This window comes from Cupressus sempervirens, chromosome 9, assembly GCF_028749045.1.
Source record: "Cupressus sempervirens isolate cs-2001-9-10 chromosome 9, ASM2874904v1, whole genome shotgun sequence".
NCBI lineage: Eukaryota > Viridiplantae > Streptophyta > Pinopsida > Cupressales > Cupressaceae > Cupressus > Cupressus sempervirens.
This window is the reverse complement of record NC_143126.1, coordinates 1,934,913-1,960,970: the sequence shown is the minus strand read 5'-3', so window position 1 is coordinate 1,960,970 and position 26,058 is coordinate 1,934,913. Positions and strand designations below refer to the sequence as shown.

Sequence of the window (26,058 nt, the reverse complement as noted above, 5' to 3'; positions counted from 1 at the left end):
ACCATTTTCTTAAAAGCTTCATGAGAGTGCAATGTCGCATTTAGAGTTTAGCATGGATTGATCAGTTTCAAATGACCATGGATTCGTAGAAACTTGGGTCAGGCATTTGTTGAGATGGTTACTCTTTAAAGGTTTTGACAAAAAGTCCAAGAAGTCCCCACCTAGATATAGACATGAATTCATGATGGACCTGTTAAAAAGATAGTTCTAGGGGAGAGTCATCGTGGCTTGGTGTATCCTAGAGAAGCAATCCGATTTCCACTCTTGGTCTACTCAACAATTAATCATCTGAGAGGTGTTGCTCAATTTTTTAATGCATTTGCTTTATATTGTCTCTCTATGGACTCAAATCTTGAGCTATGCTTGCTAGTTGTGGATGGTTCATTTGAGTGTTTGGCATCATGTGAAATTGTGCATGCATAGGACAAGTTTATAAACAATTTTGTCTATTAATCTGACAGAGTGTCTATAAGTTAAATTTGTTCATAAACCTATGAATGCATGTGTACATATGTCTCCACGTTAACTGTTTACAAATCTAGGGACACAAAAACAAATATGCAAGTGTTTCTATGTCTATCCTCGAGCACCGGATCGACGTAAACTACAAATGCACATCTACAGATGGACACATAATATACACCAACAATGTGACCAACCTATGCTCGTTAACTATTCTGTACCAGCACACTCACATCTGTTCAACCTTTAAAAATTATAACATCCAGGGGCAGGCATTGTCTTCAGAGATAGGCAGTTGAGTTTCTTTGTATTAACCTCCGGCTAAAAAACAGAACACCTGGAGAATGCCTTGGGAACCACTTACCAAATAATTCCAGTGGTACACATATACAATAATTGCAAGAGAGATCACATGGAATATCACATATATGCATTGCAAAAACTGATAAACTGGAGTTATTGAGAGTTTTTTCTTAAATGCATTTTCACTGAGCAACAAACAGTTTCCTAATGTACTCCAGCATACCTGTAATAAAACTGTTTGAAACAGCCTCAATATCACTAGTCATGGACTGTGCCTTGGATCTGATAAGCTTTGCCTTTGAAGTATAATCGTCTGGCCATTCAATTCTAAGAGAACCCTCCATTGCTTTGTCACCTGGTGCATTTGAGTTTGCTAACAACACTGATTTGCCAAGCAGAAGGAGCTGAGATATTCCAAGACAGCACAACTCTGAAAGCCTCTGCCAGAATGAAGCATGAAAGTTATTTCAAATACAGCAACAGACTCTTAATGTAGACTTCAAGAGTGCCACTAAATTTATAATAAAATTCACAAACTTTTATGCTGGTCATTCATCTTTTAGTACAGATTCACTGTGTATTTGCCCTTACATGCACTCCTTCAGATCTAATAGCCTCAAGACGATCAGCTGTTTTCTGGACTATTTCATTGAGAGCAAGTCCCCCAAGTGTGGCTGTAAAGCTGTAAAATTCAACATTTGTTCATATTTAAGGTCTTCAGACCATAGAGAGACCTTAGAATACAAATGCAACATAGTCAAGTGCTTACCCTGCTGCCATCTCAGCTGCTTTGTTGACACTTGCCTCGCAAAGAATTTTTATCTCATTTCCGTTGCCTGTTTCTCCACTTTCAACATTTTTACCCTTGTCCAATTCAAAATTACCTACATCACTTTCATTGCTTAATGTAAATATCTGTTGGATATGCTTGAGCATTCTATCAAAATCAGCTTTATCTTCTCCGGGTAGTTTAGTTCTTGTTCTATTGCATAGTAATGCATAATGATCTGACAAAGCTTCCAGCTCCTGCAAATAAATTGAGGTTTCACAGACCCTTTCACAGTACTCAATTGTATTTTTTGAAAAATACATTATGGCAGGAAATTACCTCCAGTTGCTCAGGACCTCCATATATGTAGAAGCATCGATCAAAAGTGGCTTCTTCTGAGAATTCTTCATCAGCCTCACCTTGCTCAATCTCCCTTTCATCTTTCTCGATATCAATTCCAGTCTCTGTGGCCAGCAGATCTATAGTCTCCTTACCAACAAATTCAAGAGCTTGTATTCCTTTGGCTGTGAGTGCCTTTCCACCCTGACAGAACCAAAACACACATTCATTTAACATGTGCCTGCTGAGCATTAGAAAACTTTCATAATGTTTGAAAATGAATGTAACCCACCTCTAACAAAGTTGGAGCAAACGAGCTGGCGTCAATAGGTAGGCCATTTTGCTGAAGAGAATCAGCAAGATTAACAGCAGAATGTTCAATCCTGAAAACGAAGAACCATTGGCACACCATTGCAAAATGTCCAACTATTAAGCATGATGAAGATATAGTTGTCTGATTCAAAGAAAATCAATCTAGACAAACAATTGACAGGGACAAAAAATATAACTAAAAGAAATCTCAATCTTGTGAGCATCCTTTGCAAATTCAGAACTTCTTTTAACATTGAGAATTAATTACAGATTTTGGAGAGAGAAATAACTTGCTGCTAATAACCAAGCAACCGAGATTACACTGAGATTAGATGGATACAACTGGTTTTGGGTAGTTTTAAACCATTTTAAACTAAAATTGATCAATAATTGTGTTTCAGGTATCTTAGTTCAACTTCAAAGTATAATAGATTTGTATTTTAGGATATTCAGTTTGATATGTAAAACCAAAAACTAAAATGCTTTTGTTTGCACACAATGTTGTAAGTTGAAAGGTGTTGGTCCAGAAGGATCTCATGAACAAAAACTTGAACAATAATGGTTTTGGAGCTCAAAGAAAGGATGGCATGGGAATCAGAATAACAGACCAGAAGAACAGGACTGCGACCATGGCAGTGTCTGTCAGTAGTGCAACCACAGTGGTGTCCAGGTCGGATCCATAACTGTGGCAGTAATCCCTGCTTGTAAATTCATAAAGTGAAATGTTTGGACACCGTTTTTCTCAAGCAGAGAAATAAAACTTGCCAAGTCTTTGCGAGTCATTAGGCGACTGACCCTCAGAACATCTGGGGAACTTGGTTGCCAAGTATTTACCAGACTCGCCAGTGAGTCTAGCAGGGTAGACTTGCTAGTTCAAGAACTGTTTTAAAATAAATAAATAAACTTGCAACCTTTCAATGCTTGTTTGGTTTGTGACATACCCATCAAAAATTTTCACAAAAAATAAAAATAGTGAGCACCATAAAGGTCTGTGTGGTTTTGAAGTCTTCATTTGGGTACAAAACTGTGCCCCTGCACCCCTAAGAGGGATGCCACTCCCAGACCCCTTTGGGGTGTTGCCTCAATACCCCCACCAAACTATAAGTCTAAGCAATTGATAAATTCCTCACTTGGATATACACACCAGTCAATGATGCAAGACCTATCTTAAATGCCAAAGCAGGATTTGCCATAATGTTGGGATAACAAATGCAGGCTCCTCTATGCCATGCATTAATATGTTCAGTTCTGACATTTATTTTGATCACAAGAATTTCAAATCCCATGAAACTTCTATACATTTTATAATATGTATATATCTATATGTGTTATTTCCTTTAGCTAAAATTTGCATGTATAGTTATCATCATGTAATCGATGTATACTTGTGTATGCAATCAAAGTAGCTTCTATTTGATGAGGTTATCGTGTATTTAGGGTTCATTTACTAAAGGTTTAATGTAACAAGTGTTAAATCCTTAAAAATCTCTGAATTTCTTGAATTTCTCAATTTTCAAACTCTACACTGAGATTTCCAAGTGCAAGGCAAGTCCCAGTTTCATAACTATGATCTCAAACAATACCAAGATTTCTTCTACAGCTAGAGAACCTTCCAGCAACTTGAAAAAAATCCATTAAAGGAGGTTGAAGTAAGTGCTCAGATCATTGAGTATTTCAAAAATATAGTAAAAAGTGAGGAAATTCTATTATTCAATATTCAGTAATTAAAAGGAGATTTACAGAAATTAGAGAGCAGTTCTGGCTACACACACTACTTTTGTTTCTTCCAAAGTAATAAAACAAGGTAGCAAGGCATTTGGCACTTCCACTCATTCTATTTTTTCCCATCATATGGTTTCCAGGATAAAAACCTGTAAGTTTCAAAAACTACTTTTGCAACATTAAATTGTTAGTGCTCACAATATTGCTACCTCTCAATGACCTCCATTTGATTCGATCAAGTAGAAGCAGAGTTAACTTATATGAATCTTGAATTCTAAGAGTTCAAGAGTTCACACATCATTTTGGTATCAGAGCAGGATAATCCTCGCGTGTTTATTAAGGTTTTGTATGCAACGGTGACCATAGGACTACAGAAGGATTAAATGAAGCTTTAGAAAGCTACATGAAGCAAATGATGGAGAACCGACAATGTTTGGACCAACAAGAAGTGCACATGCCAAGCAAAATTGTAAAATTGTAAAATTGTAAGAGGATCCCTTATAGAGATAGGTAATACTGATTTTATTTATAACTATACAGACCTGTACTTAAAATAGTTCTGATATAGAAGTTGATATAGATTTCTGAATATATCTATTTATATATTATTCTGATATATCTTTTCTTCTGTATTTTGTATGTACTCTAATATCAATGAATATTCTGAAGTCTTAAATTATAGTTCAAAGTTTGAACACAGATGACTGCTCAAGAGAAGATATTGCCTTTGTAATTGATATCTCTTTCAGTCAGTGATCGGCATTTATATATAAGTGCCAGAGAGGTCATGTCCCTTCGGGAACATATCTTTAGTAATTATAATTTAGTTTAACTCAGACCAAATTGGGGTCTCGATAGCCCTTTTTATTATGTGTGTGTGTGTGTGTGTGTGTGTGTGTGTGTGTGTGTGTGTGTGTGTGTCTATATATATAGAGAGAGAGAGAGGTCATGTCCCTTCGGGGACATATCATTAGTAATTATAATTTAGTTTAACTAAAACCAAATCGGGAGTGTCAATAGCCCTTTTTATTGTGTGTGTGTGTGTATAAGTTCCAAGACAATCACTTAAGTATATGAAATAATACTGAAATGCATAATAAGTTCTGAGACAATCAATTAAGTATATGAAATAATACTGAAATGCATAATCAGTAACTATGTAGATGTGTGTGTGTGCATGTGTGTGATAACCATGAATTCATATACCAAATATAATGTGTACTTCACTTCAACTGAAGCTACACTTTAACAGAAATAACCAAAAAATGTCATGATCAATGTTCCCCAGGAGACTTGTTAAAAGCCCTTACCCAGAAAGTTGGTATTGGGGAAGAAGAGGAAGAAGCTAGAAGTACAGATGGATTCTTGGCAGAGCCATATGAAATTGAGAGAAAAAGATGATAGTCGTTTCAAAATAGAAACTAGAATTTAACAGAAATAAAGAATTTAGGAAGGCAGGTAATATAGGATCATTAGGTTCATGGATTAAACAACTACAGTTATTCTACTTTTCATAAAGTAGATAAAGCACAATTAATTTCATTTGCATGCCTCAAATAGAACAGTATATGCTCTTGTAGAGTAAGAGAACTATTTATTGTTCATAAATTACAAGAAGCATAAATAATTTCATTTGCATGACTCCAATGGAATGGTAAGCTCCTGTATAATTTAAGAATTATATTGTAAACTGTGAAAAAACTAAAGCAACCCATAGTACGTAGTTGGCATGAATTCAAACAAGTCATTTGTAAGATTCTGCAAGGCAACTCAAAGAATGGAGGTTATTCAGTGTCAAGTTTCAGCCATTTGCTAAGCATCTTAAAAGTCCCTATCCTTCAACTAAGGGTCAGGTAGTCATGAATGTGACTGAGAAAAATTTTCTTTCAGAGTTGAGGATTCCGCAAGTGTCAGCTAGGGAGATTCCAAGCTTAACCAGGATTTGAGGACTCTAGCATGTTTTTCTTGATATTTTCATTGCAAATGGGTGTGTTTTTCTCTTGCCTGACATTTTGTTGGTTCTATGTTGCTAGGTAAGTTCTCAAAGTTTTTTGGCGGCCAAATAGATGGCCTTCCCTGTTTCTGCCAATAAGTGTTTGGCTGGTATGCCAACTTTCCTTGTTATGTATATTATGTTCACGTTCATTGGTTCCCCATAGGCTCCATCTTTAATCTATCAAAAACAAAATGGAATAAAATTGATAATATATTTTTAGAACTCTGGTCGAATTAAGAGATAATTCTTCGTTTCAACAGGTCTATTTCCTAACTGAATTCCCTTTCAGGTCCCGAAAACAAGGCTAGTTAGTTTACTAATAGCATATACTTTTTGTGCTTTAAGTCATATAATCATGGTAGCTGCCATAATCACATATTGTCCCATATCTCACCATTGCCTGTTTATTCAAGGCTTATCTATGTGCATTCCATTTGATCGAAATGCATACCATTTTACTAACGTTGACATTATAGCATTTTCACTACTCTTATGCATTGGAGGTTACTTGCATTTCCAAATGATACTTGCTAAAGTCCTATTGGTTACTTCAATTTTTTTGAAGGGCATCTTCACTTTTAACTATTTTGTACAGTCCCTAGGAAGTCATTGTACCATCACAAAATATTTTGCATCATCTTATGTCAAATCTTCACTAACAATGGTAAAAAGAGATTATTTCACCTGTTGGTATGGCAGGGTTTTTTTTGCAACTATCAATTTTGAACCAGCCAACACAAGGCATCATACACTAGCACAAGTCCAAGTCAGGTGTCACATTATCTCCCAAATGCACTTTGCCCAAAGTTTATTCTACATGTATTCACATTGGCTGATAATCTTTTGTAATTGACATGTAGTCGTCATGATATTTCCTTTGTGGTTTGTCTTGTCTGTCATTTCTCTTAGGATCCTTATGAGAGCCATTGGGAAGCAGCCCAAACATGTCTTCAGACATATCTAGGGCACTTCACATTTTAGCATTTGCTATACATCAATAGCTTTCTGGATTGTGGGCTTCACTAACACCAATTAGATTGATGATGTTAATGATTGAAAGCCTGCATCTAGTTTTGTATACTAACTTGGTTCTAGTTCAATTGCACTGTCTTGTAAGAAGCAAATACACTTTCATCTATGAAGGGTAAATATTGAGGTGTCAATTCTTGCTAGCTAGGAGGTTCTTTGGCTTTGCCAATTGATAAAAGTTTGACTTTTCTCATGATCAAATCCCTGCTCATTGGCATGTCAATCAAGGGACTATACACATTTCACACAACCTCACAAAAAATCAAGAGATCCATGTGCACTTAATTCAACAACTCATCCATATGGCATTCTCAACTTGAAGCATTTGCCTAATAAGGAGTCAGAAAAGGTTATGGATATTTCACTAAGCCTTTGGCATGAACTTGTTATTTTCACTAGAAATTGATTGTTTAAGTGCACAAATTGTCCTTGGAAACTCATCTTTTGTCCTCCATCCTCCAATTATACATGTTTTCTTCTCATCTTCTCTTTTTAAGGAAGGAAACTTTTATTCAAGCTTTTCTCCATTTGTGAGATCTTTTGTGCATTAGTAACTACACAAACCTTGTTGCCATGCTTGGGTGAAGGAAATTGTACTTGGGAGGTCACCTTGAGTTCTCCTTTCTTCAATTGTTCGTGTTTACTTTTCTCATTTTCTTTCTTATGGAGGAATTTTTTTGTTACAATCTTTGTCCTTTCCTCCATTTATAAGAGATCTTTTGTATATCTACACATTTTTTTCTCCTTTCTTTTCCTTCCGAAGTTGCACTTAAGAGGGATGGTGCTGTTACCGGATCTACTCCCTAAACAATTTCTCTTTCGGGTATTTTGTACACCTAATTAGTAAAATTTAGGTAGGGCTTTTACATTGTATCTCAAGTCATGTGATCATAACAAATGCATGTTGCCTATGTCTCACCCTTGCTTGTATATACAAGGGACATGCAAATTTCACTCCATTGCATTGTGCATATTGTGTTATATTGGCATTATAGCACTTTCACTGCTTCTCTCATGTGAAAAGATTATTTGCTGTTGCAAATGATCCTTGCTCCTTTGAATCCTTATGGTGACTTCAACAAAAACTTACAAATGAAATTGCACTACTAAAAAGTAAATTAAAAGACTGAAAAAAGATAGAGAGCTTTTGAACCTTCATAACCATAATCAAACTCTTGACAAATTTAGGAGTTGGAAAGAAGAAGAAGAAAAAGATGTTGCTGCACAAAGAAAAGCAATATGATTGTAAACAAACCTTCATTCTTGTAAAGAGTTTAATAATACTAAAGAAACTCAAATGGATGGTAAGGTATCAAAAGGTCGATTACATCAAACCAATCCCAAATATGAAGTTATTAAATATCAATAATCAATTGTGCCTTGCTGCTATCCCAAATTATTTTATTGCTGTCCTCAAAGCCCCTGCTACAGTCATTAAAAAGATGGAGCAAATTATAGCTAACTTCATTTGGAGAGAAAATATGACTGACTAAAAAAAGGTCCCACTAGTTTCCATCAAAAATATGTCCAGACAGAAAGTTGAAGGAGGAGTCGGTTTACATGACATTCATATAAGCAATCTAGCATTTGGAGCCAAACTAGCATGGAACATGTATGCAAAGCCTCATGCATATTGGGTACAAATTATGCAAGCAAAATATCTTGACTCTCATCTCAACACTAGAATTTTTACAGCAGCCAATCCTCCAGTGGGATCTGCAATGTGGAACTTTCTGATTCAATCTAGAGAAATTATCACAAAATTTGTTACTTGGGAAGTTAACAATGGGGAACAAGTAAAGTTTTGGACTGATTCTTGGGGAAGAAATCCACCTTTGATAAGCAATCCTGATCTCAACTTCATCTATCCCTTGATTTCACAGCTCTGGGGTGTAGCACTTATAAATTATGTTGATGCCGTGGAAATGGGCTCCAGTCGGGTGATTGGGAAAGATCCATCAACTTTGCCTATCCCAATTCTTTATCAGCAATTGATAGAAAATGCATTACACAGGAGTGTAGTATTCCTAAATGGTAACAATGATAGAATCATATGGGCTCCTGCTTCCAATGGTATCTACTTGGTAAGAGCTGGCTATTCTACAATCAAAAAAATACAAGAATGTCAAAAAACTTATCAAACCATACATATTATGTTGGTCAAATATTGGTTCCCCCTAAAGCTGGTTGCTTTGCATGGTTGCCTATTAGTTATAGAGCCCTTACGAGTGACAGATTGGCGAGATTGGATATTGCAAATCAATTCCAATGTACAATGTGCAACAAGACAGCAGAAACAACAACAGATCATCTCTTTCTATCATGTGAGTTTGCCCTGGATTGCTGGTCACATGTCCTTTCAAAACTGAGTTATCAAATGCCTCTTCCTAACACACTTGCGGATTTGTTTCTGGTATGGCCTATCTTGTTTAAAGGTTCATTCTTTTTATGCATCTGGATCCTTATTCCTGCAATAAAAGTATGGTCAATATGGTGGGAAGGAAATCTGAGAATCTTCAAACACACATCCTCCACAACTGTGAAGTTCTTGAACAAGTTAGACAATTCTATTGAGGAAGCCATCTCGACATATGTCTACATAAGCAAAAACCAATCCTCAATGTTTTCATCCTGGGACAGCAAGATATTAAAAGATTGGTCAGGTATAAAGCTTCCATTTCCAGGGTCACAATTTACCACCAATAAGCAAAAGGTGAACAAGAAGGAGATTAGATGGAGATTGCCTCTACCTCCATATGTTAAGCTAAATTTTGATGGAGCCTCGAGAGGCAACCCAGGACAGTCAGGTATTGGATTTGTAATCTAAAATCACTTTGGTGATCCCATTATGATGCATGAAATGCCAATTCCCCAAGTGACCAATAACCAAGTTGAAGCAATGGCATTGTTAACTTGCTTTCAACACACCCTAAGGACAGGCTGCACAAAGATTCACATTGAGGGAGACTCTACACTTATTGTGGAGGGCATCAAATACCAGAAGTGCTCCAACTGGCGCATCAAATATATCATGAGCCAAATCTGGAGTATTAGGCTAATCTTCCCATCTATTCGCATCACTCACACATACCGTGACAGAAATAAATTGGCTGACAAACTCAAACCACGGCTGTGATGGTAGAACAGTACATTTTGAAGGGCCAATGCCACAGATTTTCAACTTCCCAGATATCATGCAAACCATAAATGAAGATCGCACAAGTTTTGCATAATCAGCTATAATCTCTGGTGAAATATACCCACAGGGCAGTCATTCTTCTTCTACTAAAGACCTCCTTTTTCTTTGTTTCATTTCTCTGTTCCAGGCTTCCATGCCTTTGTTTAAAAATCTTTATTTTAATATATTTCGTATAGGCTCCGGGCCTTTTGTTAAAAAAATAATAATAATCAACCAAGTCTGCTGTAATGTCCCTCCAAGACTATATGAATGAAGATAAATTAAAGCATATATAATATATTAATTACTTTATATTGGTTTCACTTTTCATATTTTTGAACTAATATAAATTAATTAATAAGGGAAACAAACAATAGTTAAAATAATAAACTTGGAGACAGTTTCAATCGTTCACGGGAATGCTACCCGATTACTCCATACTAAATATGTGCCGTCTGAAGGGGGCAATAGAAGACAAACTGTGAATTGCAGGAAGAACAATAATATAATTCCTTTCATCAGACTGTTCTTAGTGGAATCGGTAGTGAGGATCAGTGATTAATTTCATGGCAGCGAATGTTACACAGTATTCACATGGTTATGACAGTAGATCAAATGAAGACAAAATTTTGTCAGGAATGGAGAGATTGGAAAGATTAGCAAACAGATATTATTAATTGTTCAAAGATTGGGAAGCGGTATTTGGGCTGAATAATTATCACGTAGTTTGTGTGTTGGCAAGGATTATTCTATCTGTAGCGGAGACAGTTCGTGATTGGTGGAAAACAACCATCTACACTCAGCAGCAAGTATACTTGGAAAGATAGAAAAGCTTTGTCGTCTCTGACTGACAGCGGGGTGCCACAGGTAATCGTGACAAGGAACAATCTGTGTCCGCAATTCCTATTCATTCAAACTCTTTGGATTTTGTCAGACTTGTCCATCCTTTTATGCAGGCAGAGATTGCTGTAAATACAAATAGAGACAAAAAATTCGTAAGTTGAACATAGACGTGATTTCCATATTTTGAAATCTATATCAGGTGCTGTTCTAAAACTTACCATTCTCAGAACCTGGATAGATCAGAATGTAATTTGCTATTCAGTATATTTATATGAATTTGCAATCCAGAACAGAATGTAATTTACTATTCAGTACATTACATGAATTTACATCCTGTAATACAGAGAATGTAATTCAAATAATATTGAGAGCTTGTATTCTAAATTCACCAGAAATCTGGTATCCTTTCTTGTTTAAAATTTAGATTTGTATTCAGAAAAAAATTCCAGGAACCTGGAATCTTACATTGGTATCAGAGCAATCAGTCCTGCCAGCCTATGGGAACAATCACATAATACAGACATATGCAAAAAGAAAATTCTAATTTCCGTAATACCCAAGTCAGACAAAATAGGGAGCCTAACACCTCAATGGAGTCATCTAGTTCTTCCATACATGCTGACATTGAAGATAGTCATACTGAGACAGAGGAAAAAATGATCTTTGAACAAAACAATAACATGGGGGAAGCAGATGATACTAGGAATCTCATTGCAGCCTTACTTAGGAGCCAACAAGATATGTAGAACAATATTAATCATATGACTAATATGGTGACTCAATTTATGACTCAATCTTAATCAAAATCAGAATAATGCAGGGAGAAATGGTGGAAGGGAGGATAATTCAGTAAATAACCAGCCTGAGGGTTCTACAACCTCAAGGCTATCCATGCCTAGATTGAACCCTAGGAATCCTCAGCCTGAAAGAGAGTCTTCCATTATAGAATTACAAGAAGAAATATATCACAATTGCTTACAGTCAAGGGATGAATTTAGAGCATCAATGACTTTCAGGGAATACTTGGATGTCAAGATGAAACCTAGGCCTAAGGGGCAGCGGGTTACAACAATGAATTGCAGAAAAAATTGGTTAAGATGTCTATCCCTTATTTTGATGGATTGGGAAAAACAACAACGAGAGGTTGGGTACAAAAACTTAACACATATTTCCAACTAGACCCCATGATGGAAGATGAAGCAATCAAATATGCAGCCTTACATTTAGAGGGGGTGTCACATGAGTGGTGGCACCATGGGAAAATAAAATTGGGTCATGATCAGATCGGCACAAATGCTACCTTCACTGAGAGACACGTAGACAGGTTTGATTCTAAAGATCTTGAACTTCATCTTAAGGATTTAACCCAGCTTAAACAAACAGGGACAGTGGAACAATATATTTCTGAGTTTGAAATAATTGCAGTCCTAGTAAGTAAGATTACAAGGAGACAAAAAATTGTGATATTCATAGATCGGTTATCTGATGCTCTCAAAGGTTGGGTCAAATCCCTAAATCCTCCTTTACAGACAGCCATTGGAACCATCTTCAAAAGGGAAAACCTTTAAAGGACCACCACCAAAACCTGATAACAACAAGAAACCTTTTAATAAAGACATGCGTCCTAGAGCCAGGATAGATAAAGAATAATGTGATGAACGCAGAAGGAAAAAGTTGTGTTTCAATTGTAAAGAGGGATGGGCACCAGGTCATAGATGTTTGGGAAAAGGGAAAATTCATTACATCGAGGTAGTATCAAATAGTGAAGATGAGGAAAACATAGATCCAAATAGGGAACAAGGTTATAAAACTGCAAAACAAGCTCAGGAAAATACACCAGGGAAAGGTGAAATAGCATCTATGACAAGAACTCTGCACTACGATATTTTCAAAGTAAGAGGGGTTTTACAAGGACAACGAGTTATTGTTATGATAGATAGTGGTGCTATGCATAATTTCATTGATAGTTCTCTTGTTAAAAAAATTGACTTACATACAAAAAAAATGAAGGATTTGGTGCCCGAGTAATAGGTGGTACTACTTTAGTAAGCACACATAAGGTTCCTCAACTAAGTATTACTCTTGGTAATTATACAGTAATAGATGATTTTTATGTGGTTGATTTGGCTAACTCTAATGTTATGTTGGGCATTCAGTGGTTGGTTACCTTGGATTAATACTCACAGAGTTTCAAGTGCATGGAGTTTTCTTTCAAAATTGATGGGAAAAAGGTAATTCTTTGGGGAATGTCAAATGGTGGACCCAGGGTCATCTCTGCTAACAAGATGGAGGCTATCTTCCGTCATGGTGATATTGCCTAGTCAGCACAATGTTTTATTTCCACCAAGGTAACCGGTTTTGAATCTAAATATTATCAAAGATGAATTGTTGCAGATTTTAGATTCACGTATTGTGGTTTTTAATAATATACCCCCAAGAGTACCTCCGAATAGATGTTTTGAACATACGATTGAATTGGAAGGAGCAAAACCAATCATCACTACTCCATACAGACACCCTAAGGCATTCAGAGATGAGATAGAAAAGGCTATTAAGGAGTTGCTAGATATGGGACATATCAAACCTAGTTCAAGTACCTTTGCTTCATCAATAGTAATGGCCAAAAAGAAAGATGGAACCCAACACATGTGTATAGATTACCATGCCCTCAATTAAAAAGCCATAAAAAATAGGTATTTGATTCCCCAAATCAGTAAATTGTTAGATGAATTACATGGTGTTGTGTATTTTCCTAAAATTGATTTGAGGTCAACATATCATCAGATTAAGATAAGGGAACAAGATATTCATAAAACTACTTTCCGTTGTCATTATGGTCACTATGAATTTTTAGTCATGCCTTTTGGACTGACAAATGCTCCAACGTTTCTATCTTGTATGAATCATATTTTTTAAAAACAGCTAAGGAAATTTTTGTTAGTTTTCTTTGTTTGTGAAGTCAGATTGACCATTACGGGAGGGTACTAGAGTTAAATTTCTCTATTTTTGTTTCTCTCTCTTCCATAGATTTACTTATATTTCTAATGGTCACTCCTCTTTTATGTTTCCATATTCTCTCTCTCTTCAATATGGAAACTTTCTCTTCCAGTCGTAAGAATGTTTCTGTTTCTCTCTCTTTGTTCGTTCTAGAAACATTCTTACGTATACTTGTATATATAAATCATTTATGATCTCTATTTAATAACACATTCATTATTTTACCATAATAGTCACTTGTTGGACATTAATAAATTTACCTTTGTATAATCCAAATTCTAAAGACACTCTTGGAGTTTGTGCCAACAGCCCTCACGTAAAAGATTTTAAACATGTCAATCGTTGTAAAGTTTTCTAAAGATCTGTAATAAATCAGACTGAGATACTACTTCTTTGTGTTGCTGAAGATGATCCTTAATATACCGATCTGTATATGAAGTGTAACTAGAAGTATGATAACTATTCTGAATTTCCAATGTTTTGTTTCCTACAATAAATCGTATAAGGCAATGTATAGAGAAGCAAACTTTTAATGTATGTTTTGTGTGTTCTCTATCCTCACACTTACCTTATGTTTATACTGCACCCAAGAGACATGTCCTTACAAAGGACATGACTCTTCTAGGTCGGCCCTTAATTGTTTCTCCAAAATCGGTGCCTAATAAGGAATAGACTTAGTTAGTGATAAACTAAGGTGTTCAAGATTAAACTTAAACATCATTACCAAGTGAGACGTTGATCATAACTGAAGACTATCAATTATATTTAGGCCCTTTATTACAAAGGTATTTTATGCATGATCAGATCTGTATGATCTGTATCATCAGACCAGGATGATTTCGAAGTTACAGAATTAGTACTCCCTCTTAACTTGATAATCATACTGAGAGATAAGATATCTAGCATCATCAATGAAAGATGGTTACCATAGATTGATACTCTATATCTATCTGAATCTTTTAAGCATGATATATTATTTGAACACATGATACTATGTCATATTACTATACCTATGATATGACTTATCACTCATACTAGTTATAATTTTATATTGCATGGAATGCAATATACAGGATAAAATCTGGAAAAATTCTTCCTTTATCCAAGTTGTGACTCATAGGTACTAGCAGGCCTATATCACAATATGATCCTGAGTTATGATCTACCAATTCACAGGATAAAATCTGGAGAATGATTAAATTCTTCCTTTTATCCAAGTTGTGACTTATAGGCATAGAAATGTCTATATCACAATGTGATCTTGAACTCATCCAGATCTAACAGTAGTTCTCTATTGTTCAGCACATTATCTAAGAGATTGTCATCTCTCATAATGTCTTTTATACAAGTGTTCATTATCTCAGAAATCGTCACCTCTTAAATAATGAATACAAATGGTGGAGCCCATAAAAGTCAATAGCCTGACAATAAAAATATTTTTATTAATAATTTAAAGAATACAAATGTATTATAATTCAACCATACCAAGTATTTTCCTGAAGCGATCTATCTTCACTCGTGAGAGAAGTTCGGTAAGAATATCTGTTGTCTGATCTGCAATGCAAATGTATTCTAACTTTACAGTATTCCTGTCTACCATATCTCTTACATAATGGTAAGGAATTTCAATATGCTTGGACCTGTCATGAAAAACTGGATTCATAGAAAGCTTGATGGAACTCTAATTATCACAATAAATAATAGTAGGATTCATGGGTTGACCAAATAATTCCACAAGTAACTTTCTAAGCCAAACTACTTCCCTAGAGGCCATTGTTGCTGCAATGAATTCAGCTTTTGTGGAACTCTGTGCTATTGATGACTGCTTTCTGCATATCTATGATATCATTGCTAATCCTAAACCGAAACAGCATCCTGTAGTGTTTTTTCTATCATTAACACTTCCACCCCAATCTGAGTCTGTGAATCCGTGCAAGTCCAAGTCAACTTTCTCATATTTGAGCCCAAGGTTAAGAGTGCCTTGTAAGTATCTCATAATGTGTTTAACTACAACTAGGTGAATCTCCTTGGGCTCACACATAAATTGACTTAAGGCATTAACAGCATAGCAAATATTAGGTCTTGTATTTACCAAGTACATAAGGGACCAGTCATCTGTCTGTAAAGAGTAGAATCTATGGAGGGTGATTCTGTTGCTACCTCCTTAAAATTGTGTGGATTAGTCTCCATAGCAAAAGAATTAGGCCTACAATTCCACATTCCAAATCTCTTCAAGATGTCTAGTGTATACTTTCCTTGATTAAGTATGATGCTGTCAGAATTCTACCATACTTCCTGTCCTAAGAAGTAATGAAGGAGTCATAAATATTTCATTTCAAATTCTCTGATTAGATCTTTCTCGCATTGATCTATAAGACGATCATCACTTGTTATTAGTAAATCATCAACATATAGTATCAAAATTATCATATCATCTTTATCTCTTTTAAAATAGAGATTTGGATCAACTTCATTCTTTGAGAAACCTAAACTGGTGAGATACTTATCAATTCTTTCATACCATGCCCTTGGAGCTTGTTTAAGCCCACAAAGCACTTTATTGAGCTTGCAAACAAAAATCTTAGGGTTATGAGTTTCAAATCCTTCAGATTGCTCCAAATATACCTCTTCTATAATCTTTCCATTCAGAAATGTTGTTTTGACATGCATTTGATGTACTTTCCATCCCTTTGATGCTGCAATGACTAGAACTACTCTTACAAAGGTGTATCTAGCAACTGGAGCAAAAGTTGCTTTATAATCAATTCCCTCTTTTTGAGAGAATACTCTGGCTATGAATTTGGCTTTATATTTTTCAATGCTACCATCAGCAACATGCTTGATTTTGAATATCCACTTTGAGGAAACAACAAATTTTCCTTCAGGTCTAGGGGCAATTTCCTAAACATCATTCTTAATAATGGATTGATATTCTTCTGTCATAGCATCCTTCCAAGTTGTATGTTTAATAGCATCTGAAACATTGTTTGGTTCTGATTTAGATAAATCACTCATGTTTGTTGCATAACTATAAAATCTTTTGAGTCTTTTGCTTTCTCTGAAGATTCTAAATACTTCAGCAAAGTCTTGTGCTTCCTCTACAGTCGTAATAGCCCAAAGTGGTCTTTTCTTATAATTTTGAGTTTCCTCAATATTAAGATTTTGAATTTTATCTTCAATTTCTTCAATGTTCTCCCTCTGAAACTCAAATTCAGTATTTTCCTCAAAACCAAGTAAAGGAGAGGTATCTTCAAAACTTAGGGCTCTTTTGAATGCTAAATCTTCTTCAAATATTACATCGCTAGTAAGTTCAATGTTTTTCTAAACAGGTATGAAAATTCTAAATGCTTTAGATGTTTCACTATACCTGACAAAAATACCTTTCCTCCCGAAGGGTTCTAACTTAGTTCTCTTTTCTTTTGGAAGATGTATATATACTACGCACCCAAATATCCTAAGATGGCTTATATTAGGTGTAACCTTAGTAAAGACTTCCTCAAGAGTTTTATCTCGAAGATGGGAGTAAAGACTTCAGTTTTGAATATATACAGCAGTACAAGAGGCTTCTGCCCAAAGATAATATTCTAAATTTTGATTAAATATCATAGCTCTTGTTGCTTCTATAATTGTTCTATTCTTCCTTTCTACTACCTCGTTTTGCTGCGGGTTATAAGGAACAGTATACTCCCTCTTAATTCCTTCTTCTTTACAAAACTCTTTAAACAAATCTGAAGTATATTCCCCTCCATTATCAGTCCTAAGAGTTTTAATTTTGTGTCCTGATAAGTTTTCAATTAAGGTTTTGAATTTTTTAAATCTCTTAAGGATTTCTTCTGATTCTTTAGATTTTAAGAAGTAAATCCTAGTTTTCCTAGAGAAGTCATGTATAAAAAGTATATGGTACCAAAATCCTCCAAAAGAAGGAACAGACATAGGTCCACACAAATCTGACTGGACCAATTCCAAAACATTGTTAGTTTTTCTAGTGCTATCATGAAATGGACTTTTGGTATTCTTACCCAGAGTGCATCCTTTGCATATGTTTGAATGATCTTTATTCAACTTAGGTAAACCAACTACCATCTTTTCCATAGTCAATAAAGTAGTTTTGAAATTTAGATGTCCTAACCTTTTGTGCCATATTTCACTAATATCAGCAACTTCATGAATTAAGGCTTGAATAGGTTGAAAAGGTTTTGTTTTAAATTCATACAAGTATCCCTCTCTTTGACCAATCAAATTTGATTTCTTAAATGAAGAGTTCTTAGACCAGGTCATTACTTTATAGTCCATGAATGCAAAATTATGTCCATCATCTTCAAGTGTTGTAACAGAGATTTGATTCCTTTTTATTCCTGGTACATAGAGTACTCCTTTGAGATAAAGAGAACTACCCGACTTCAGTTTCAAGGTGCAATTCCCAATTCCTTTAACTGAATGGGCAGAATTATCATCGATGGTAACTTCGTCGTCAACTTCTTCAGATATAGAATTCAATGCTTCTTTGTATCCTGTAATGTGTCAAGATGATCCACTATCGATTACCCATGTTTTTCTTATACTTCATTTGATAGTGCAGAATACAATACACGATTCTCAGGACCATAGTTGTCTTCTTTCCTAGTAATGTTTGTATAGTTTACTTGCTGCTTTGTATTCTTAGGGCAATTAAATCTATAGTGTCCAAATTTTTCACATTTGAAACATTTTATTTTGGATAGATTTTTCTTAGGTTTGTCATTTATTTGATTACCCTTCTTCTTCTTTAAGTGTTTTTTCTTACCTTTATAAGAATTTGTATTGAGAACATGAAGTTCTTCATTTTCAATTTTCAATCTTCCTCCTTTTTAAAGTTTCCTAGATTCTTCTTGTAGGCAATCTCCTTTAAGTCTATTAAAGCATGGAAGATTGTCTCTAGGGCTTACTCCTTGTGAGAATGTTTCCCATGAATCTGGTAACCCATCTATAGCCATACGTGTTAGTTCCTTGTCTTCAATTATGGTCCCTATACTTGCAAGTTCATCTCTTGGACTAGCCACCCTTAGGAAGTAAGAGTTCATAGATTCTCCCTTCTTTATCTGTATAGTTCCTTGTCTTCAATTATGGTCCCTATACTTGCCAGTTCGTCTCTTGGACTAGCCACCCTTAGGAAGTAAGAGTTCATAGATTCTCCCTTCTTTATCTGTATATGATTTAGTTGTCTTTTTAGTGCAAGGGTTTTAGTTGCATTGTTAACCTCATATGCATTTAATAATGTATTCATCATATGAAATACTATTTGATGATTCATTAGCATAGGTACTATTTCATTTTTCACTCCATCTAATACGATCTGCATGGCTTTCCTATTTCCTTTACTTGAGATAGTTTTATTAGGTTCAACATCAGGTTGCTTGGATGCTGAATCAACAAATTGTTTGACATCATTGTCTTCAAGAATCATCATAATTCTGAATTTCCAAGCAACGAAGTGTTTTTTTCCATCAAACCTGTCCTCGGGTCTGATTGTGCTTGCCATTGAAGATAGAAGGATGTTGCTGGATATTAAAGTCTGATTGTCAATTTGCAGAGCCTAGGTTTGACTACCAAAGCTCTGATACCATGTAAAGTTTTCTACAAATCTGTAATAAATCAGAGTGAGATATTGCTTGTTTGTGTTGCTGAAGATGATCTTTAATATACCGATCTGTATATGAAGTGTAACTAGAAGTATGATAACTATTCTGAATTTCCAATGTTTTGTTTCCTGCAATAAATTGCATAAGGCAGTGTTATAGAGAAGCAGACTTTTAATGTATCTTTTGTGTGTTCTCTATCCTCACACTTACCTTATGTTTATACTGCACCCAAGAGACATGCCCTTATAAAGGACATGACTCTTCTAGGTCGGCCATTAATTGTTTCTCCAAATTCGGCACCTATAAAGGAATAGACTTAGTGATTATACTAAGTAAGTTGTTCAAGATTAATCTTAAACATCATTACCAAGTGAGACACCGATCATAACTGAAGACTAACAATTATATTTAGGCCCTTTATTACAAAGGTATTTTATGCATGATCAGACCTGTATGATCTGTACCATCAGACCAGGATGATTTCGAAGTTACAGAATTAACAATTGTTGGTTCAGAAAGATGCATTATGCTTCAAAGATTGTTCTAGGATCAGTCAAGATTGATTCTATTTGTTGATACTCTCAAAATTTATCCAAGTCCTGGTGTTTCTTATATTTCCATGGTGCTTCTAGCTCTATGCTTTCCCAACACGAGGGTATGTGACTAACAGTAAACATAATTCTGAATTCATCCTGACTAGTTATTAATTGTAATTATCAAGAGATGAGACCTGTGAGCTTAACAAGAAGATGCCCTATCAAGCATGCCATTTGATCAGGCATATAAACATATTAATCAACCATCCATTCATTCAGAACTATCAGATTGTACATTCTATTTTATATTTCAGTACATTAATATTGTCCATATTTACTGTGTGTACCTAGTAGTACACTACATGTCTAAGAAGTAATTATCCCAAATAGGCTACCTATTTGAAGCAATGTAATCTATAGGCTACAATGCAAACGAAAAGATGTGCACATCGTTTATATTTGTATGTTAGGTATTCTAGTGGCAATCATTCTACTTAAATATATTTATGCATTCGAGATATTTTAACAGCAGCCACTAGAAAGATTACGGGTACTAACAGAATTTCCTCTTCTTCATAAGTATACTTAATTAGACATAATACAGAGAAGACAGACTAACCAAGACATTAAGAACTTGATATCGAAAAGAAAAAGCAGCCAGGGCAAAAATTTGTCTCAGTTTGACTCACTTCTCAACCCATTTGCTGCCTCCTTTCCAGGCACTGCCAAAAGCTTGCCAGGCCCCAGAAGCAATATTCTCCACTGAGGTGTCAAAAGCCTTGAGGCCCTGTAATGAGATAAGAATACAGTAATGCTTACAAGCATAATAGACATATATTGAACTTTTTTCAAGCTAACATCAATAACATATAATCTAAGAATAACTTCAAATAAAATATTTGCTAGCTTTAAAAGCAGAAAATACATTGATAAGGTTAGAGAGGGAAAGACATTGGCTGACTCTCTCCAAAATTTACGTTATTCCTACGACTTAAAGCATTATTAAAATAATATAATGTACTTCACTATTTTACTTTTCCAATTTGATGGTAATATCTACCATGGTTAGCCGCAAAGAATTATGATTTGACAGTTCCCTATATTGTAATAGATGTGTAAAGACGGTGCCAACAAATGAATGAAACATACCTGCCCCAGTAAAGATTCTTGGCTAGCCTTCTCCAGTCGGTCCAATGCAGCTTTCTTGCGCTTTTCCTCTTCATTTTCAGGTTCAAGTTGACTATCTACATCTTCTGCAGCCATTCCATCTTCACTAACAGACTCTGATGATGGCTCAGCTCCAGTTTGTAAATCTGAAACAACATTTCTAGCAACTACAGAGGCCTGTATAAGATGTAAAAATGATTTTCAAACTATTAGAGATCACTCAGTAAGTTCACCTACACCCAAAGGAAGAATGGAGATGCATAAATAAAACAGTAGCAAATCATATAAGCCAACAAAATTCATCAATGCTATAATATTTCTTCAGCCCAAGACAGTGACCAAGCAATCAACCGTTTAAAAAGGTACAGGAGAAAGGTCCTCTAATGTTCTTGTATGACTACATGTCCTGTTTTGAATGAATAGCTGTTACCCTAACACAATTAATCTCAAATGCAACTGCTCCAACATAACATAATGCTAAATATATATGTAACCAATGTAATTAAAGCTTGTGCTACTGAAAACTAAATCTATGAGGTATGAAGTATAACTATTCTAACATCCACAAGTGTGCATAAAGGTTATTGGCACTGAATACAGTTCAAGTGTCCCAGATTATGAAAAATAAATAAATAATTACTAATACAAAGTAATAAAGAAAAGTAAAAAACAAGAGAGGGTGATACTAAAGAAGATAAACTCCAAACCATATACATTAGCCTCCATTCTTCAAAATAATAAAAAAGGAGTTATTATAAATTTATAATGGTTCCCTAGACAAAAACAGGCAGCTGGGGTATAACTTACAAGTACATCAATAGGCCACGATTCTTGATACTATTTTGGTATTTTGCATTTTCAGAGCCCTTTAGATCATTATTCAAAATGTAATGTCCCCATTTTTAGCAGGTTCCTACACTTGGCTAGGTCAGTTCACCATCGCGACCCTCATGGGCTGACAGTGGGATTTGAGGATCTTTGTTGTGTGGTTATAGACTTTCCAACAGCCTATGGTGTGTTTTGGCTCCATTTGAGGGACTTACTATTTATAGTGAGTCATCTGTTGGTTCTAATGAGCTCAATTGAGTTAGAAGAGTTGACTGATGCTCTTAGTTTTTATTTCAGGCTTCTAGTTTGGGCTCTAAGAATCTTGGAGGGAGCGTCTATTTATAGTAAGTCACTCCATCAAGTTCATTCATCGTCTTTCATCATCAAGATCACTTTGGTGTTGTCAAATTTCGATTATGATGCTTCTTCAACTGTTTTCGCAAGACGGGTGAATTATTATAATTATTCATCTAGATACATTGAGGTTGTTATTTTTGTAGATGTTGTTTGTTGGTCACCTCAATATCATAGCTCGTTGGAACCAAGACAAAAAGTTTTATATCGTGGGAACAAGAAACAATGGCCTTACGTGTCATAATATTAAGTTATGGTGGAAAAGGTCATTTTTGGAGCCAAAAACAATAAATAAATTTGATTATAATAGCACGTTATTATATTTTAATGTTGTGTGGGAAGCTTCTTAAGTGAAGTTTGTTTGGGAAACTTTGTGCCATTTGGAGATTATAAATTTGAGCCCATTTGTTGAGTAAAGCATCCAATTGTTTGTTTATCTCTTTGCTTATTGTCTTTGTGACAATTCTGAGTCTGTAGTTTGTGCCCTTGCTGAAGTATAAGGGTTAGACTTTAAGTTTATCTTGCAATCTGCTGCTGAAGTAAAGCAAATTGTAATTGCTTCTCTACTGTATCTATTGTTATTGAGATGTTGATTGAATAAGAGCTGAAGACTGGATTCTGGAGAACGAATTGAAGGCTTAATTATTAATTTTATGCTTATACGTCTTGGCTGGGAGTTCAATCTGAGTGTTAGAGGGCTGTTGTTTCACTATAGGGCAGCAGTTTATCAATTGCAGAGTCATGTTCACATAAGGAGAGTTTGTGTGACATTTCTAAGGGGCCATGTTACAATTTTTAAGAGCTACGTTCAATCTATATGGCCTGCAATATATATTATTGGGGCTGCAAATTAAAAGTCAAAGTCAATCTATATTTCCAAGTTCTTGGCATTTTAATATATTACTGCTGCAACTGTTTGTTTGAAACATTATTGTAATGATCCTTTGTCTTTCATAATTATATAATTGCACAATTTGTAGGGCAGAATTATGATTAATGTTGGCATTCATACAAACTTCTTAGTATTAAATTGATCTGAAATTGTAAGTGCCCAATTGCATTCTCTAGTGCAATTTTGAAAATCACATTATCAAATTTGCAACAATAACAATAAAGACTGCCAACTGTTTGAGGAAATGTTAAGACTATTGATTAGCAAAGGAATATTGATGATTGTTAAGGATATAGCCAGCTGGGGTTATTACACAGAAAATCTAATTTCCGAAAGTTATGAAAAATTTAGTGAAATTCAACTTGTTGACATATATTAGGTTTCAACTTCCGAGCACTGGTAAAGAAGTTGCAACCTCAACAAGGGATATGTCTTTAGATTAGGCATTTCAAACTGCAGGGAGTATTAATATCTATTTATTACAGCCTATAACTAATTATGATGACAATTGCAAACCTAGCCAAGAACCTAAAAAAGCAATGCTGAGAAACTGTACTTCATCTCCTAGTATCTATTTATTATAGCCTGTAACTAATTAAGATGACCACTTTATAGATACAGAAACCCACGCACTTCTAAAAACTCGTAGTTGAATATAACATAATGCCAATGAAAGAATTGAAAAAATTACAATAAGCCTACACCATCAATGTAACTAATTTCAGGAAGTACAAGATGCCATGGCATTGAGGTTGGCAAATGCATTCTTCTCATGATGATTAGGCACAAAACTTTAAGAATGCCAGAAGAGAAAAACATGTAAGTGTCAAGAAAATGAAAAATTAGGAATAGCAACGTGTCAAATACCATATATTACAAACTGATTTGCATGCAGTAAATAATTCAGATATATCATCTCCATATTACAATTCTTAACAGAGATCAATCTAAATGGTTTCAGCAATATGTCACATATGAGGAAACAAGTGAAGTTCCCAAAATGGTGAGCTTTAAAACATGCTGCCTTCAAAATCTTAGGAAACACAGAGAATATTTTTCATGGTAAGACTAAGACTTGCCTTTCACACAAATTGAGGAAAGCTCGACACATAACCTTTGTTGACATGAGCATTTATTTTACCAGACTGATTTCTTGTTGTGTCCTATTCACACCTGACACAATTACTTAGGGTCTTTCTACGTACCTTGTTTGATGGAGACGTACTACACAAGTGATCGCATCTCCTCTTATCCCAATGTTGATTGTACATTTGTGTCATGATGATATATATCCTATACATACCAACCTCTAGATCTCATTTCAGCATCTCTTGTGTATCCCTTGTATTGCATTTTGCATTCATTGTATGGAGTATTGGTCTTCTGTCATTGTATAGAATATTGGTCTACTATGATTTTGATCTTGGGTAGCTAACTTTTATTTATACATGGTATTAGATAAAAGATTGACTACAATAACTTCATCTTTAGTGTTGCATCCCAAATTTTGCCTAATTTAAAAATGTTCATACAGTCGTTGAGGTTTCATGTGAAGTCAGTTGAAAGGTAAAATTAGTTATCATCATGTGAAATAGTAAGATAGTTATTCGTTATAATTTCATGTGAAGATGACATGTGAATCATTGTGATGCAATTATAATTATTGTTATCTTGAAATCATGGAAAGTTGGTTATTCATTATAAATTAATGGGATGTGAAATGGTGGTTAGCCGTTATGATGTTTAATGAATAATAACTTGTTATAGTAATTTTGATTTATTTTGAGGAATATGTTATTATCGTGGACAATTTCCTTTTTGTAGAAGCACATCAAAAAGGGGAAGCATTGCCAGAGAGGAACTGGGTAAGGGATACCAATCTGCCTATAGGTTGACAAGTATGAATTCTAACCACCAAGGCTAAGGGGTAAACGGCTAGGCAAGCAAGAGTATACTACGAATTACCATGAGCTACCCAGTAAATAAATATGCATTGTTAAAAAGATCACTATGCATTGAATTAAAATGTGTTACCTTATATAATTGAACGATCTCAAAGCTTCTGTGATGTTGTTATTATTACGGAAGTAATTGGTAAAATACGTGCTTGTTATTAACAGAGACCAAGAGGTCAATTTATACAAAAGAATAAAGCGATGTTTCTTTAAGAAACTATCAAAAAGAATAGAAATATTCTATTCTAACAGATAAAGCTAAAAAAATGAAAGCTAACTAGAGCTAACTAGATATTTACAATAGATAACCATTAACTAATAATAGACGATTGATCTATTATTGTAATACCCTCCCTTAATGGTTAATCTATCTAGAACACCAAATTGTCCTCTGAATTTGACAAACTTATCAGGACCAACAGGCTTGGTGAGAATGTCTGCAGTCTGATTTGTTGTAGGAACATACTACAGATCAATAGTCCCGTCTTCAACCAACTGTCGTATGTAATGACAATGAACATCCACACGCTTGGTTCATTCATGGAAGACTGGATTCTGTGCTAACTTGATAACGCCTTCGTTATCAACAAACAGAGTAGTCGGTCCTGCTGGTGACATCTACATATCCCCAAGCATCCGACGAAGCCAAACAAACTTCACATCCTGCCTTAACAGTCCCTCTGTATTCAACATCTGTAGAAGAGAGAGAAACTGCTTGTTGCTTCTTGCTGGTCCATGTGACTACACCGGATCCCAAA

At 35.1% G+C, this 26,058-nt stretch overlaps 1 protein-coding gene across 1 annotated transcript in view; it reads right to left on the bottom strand.

Annotated features, from left to right (window-relative positions):
• The window catches only part of LOC149537321 (BAT2 domain protein), a 99,035-nt gene that overhangs the window by 36,902 nt on the left and 36,075 nt on the right, over positions 1–26,058 (bottom strand). The window contains exons 2-8 of the mRNA XM_089802832.1: positions 21,254–21,448; positions 20,794–20,891; positions 2,166–2,256; positions 1,874–2,077; positions 1,535–1,791; positions 1,357–1,447; positions 989–1,205 (exon numbers count right to left, since the gene is read on the bottom strand). Coding sequence (XP_089658958.1) covers positions 989–1,205; positions 1,357–1,447; positions 1,535–1,791; positions 1,874–2,077; positions 2,166–2,256; positions 20,794–20,891; positions 21,254–21,448 — 1,153 coding nt within the window. The remainder of the gene's footprint in view (positions 1–988; positions 1,206–1,356; positions 1,448–1,534; positions 1,792–1,873; positions 2,078–2,165; positions 2,257–20,793; positions 20,892–21,253; positions 21,449–26,058) is intronic.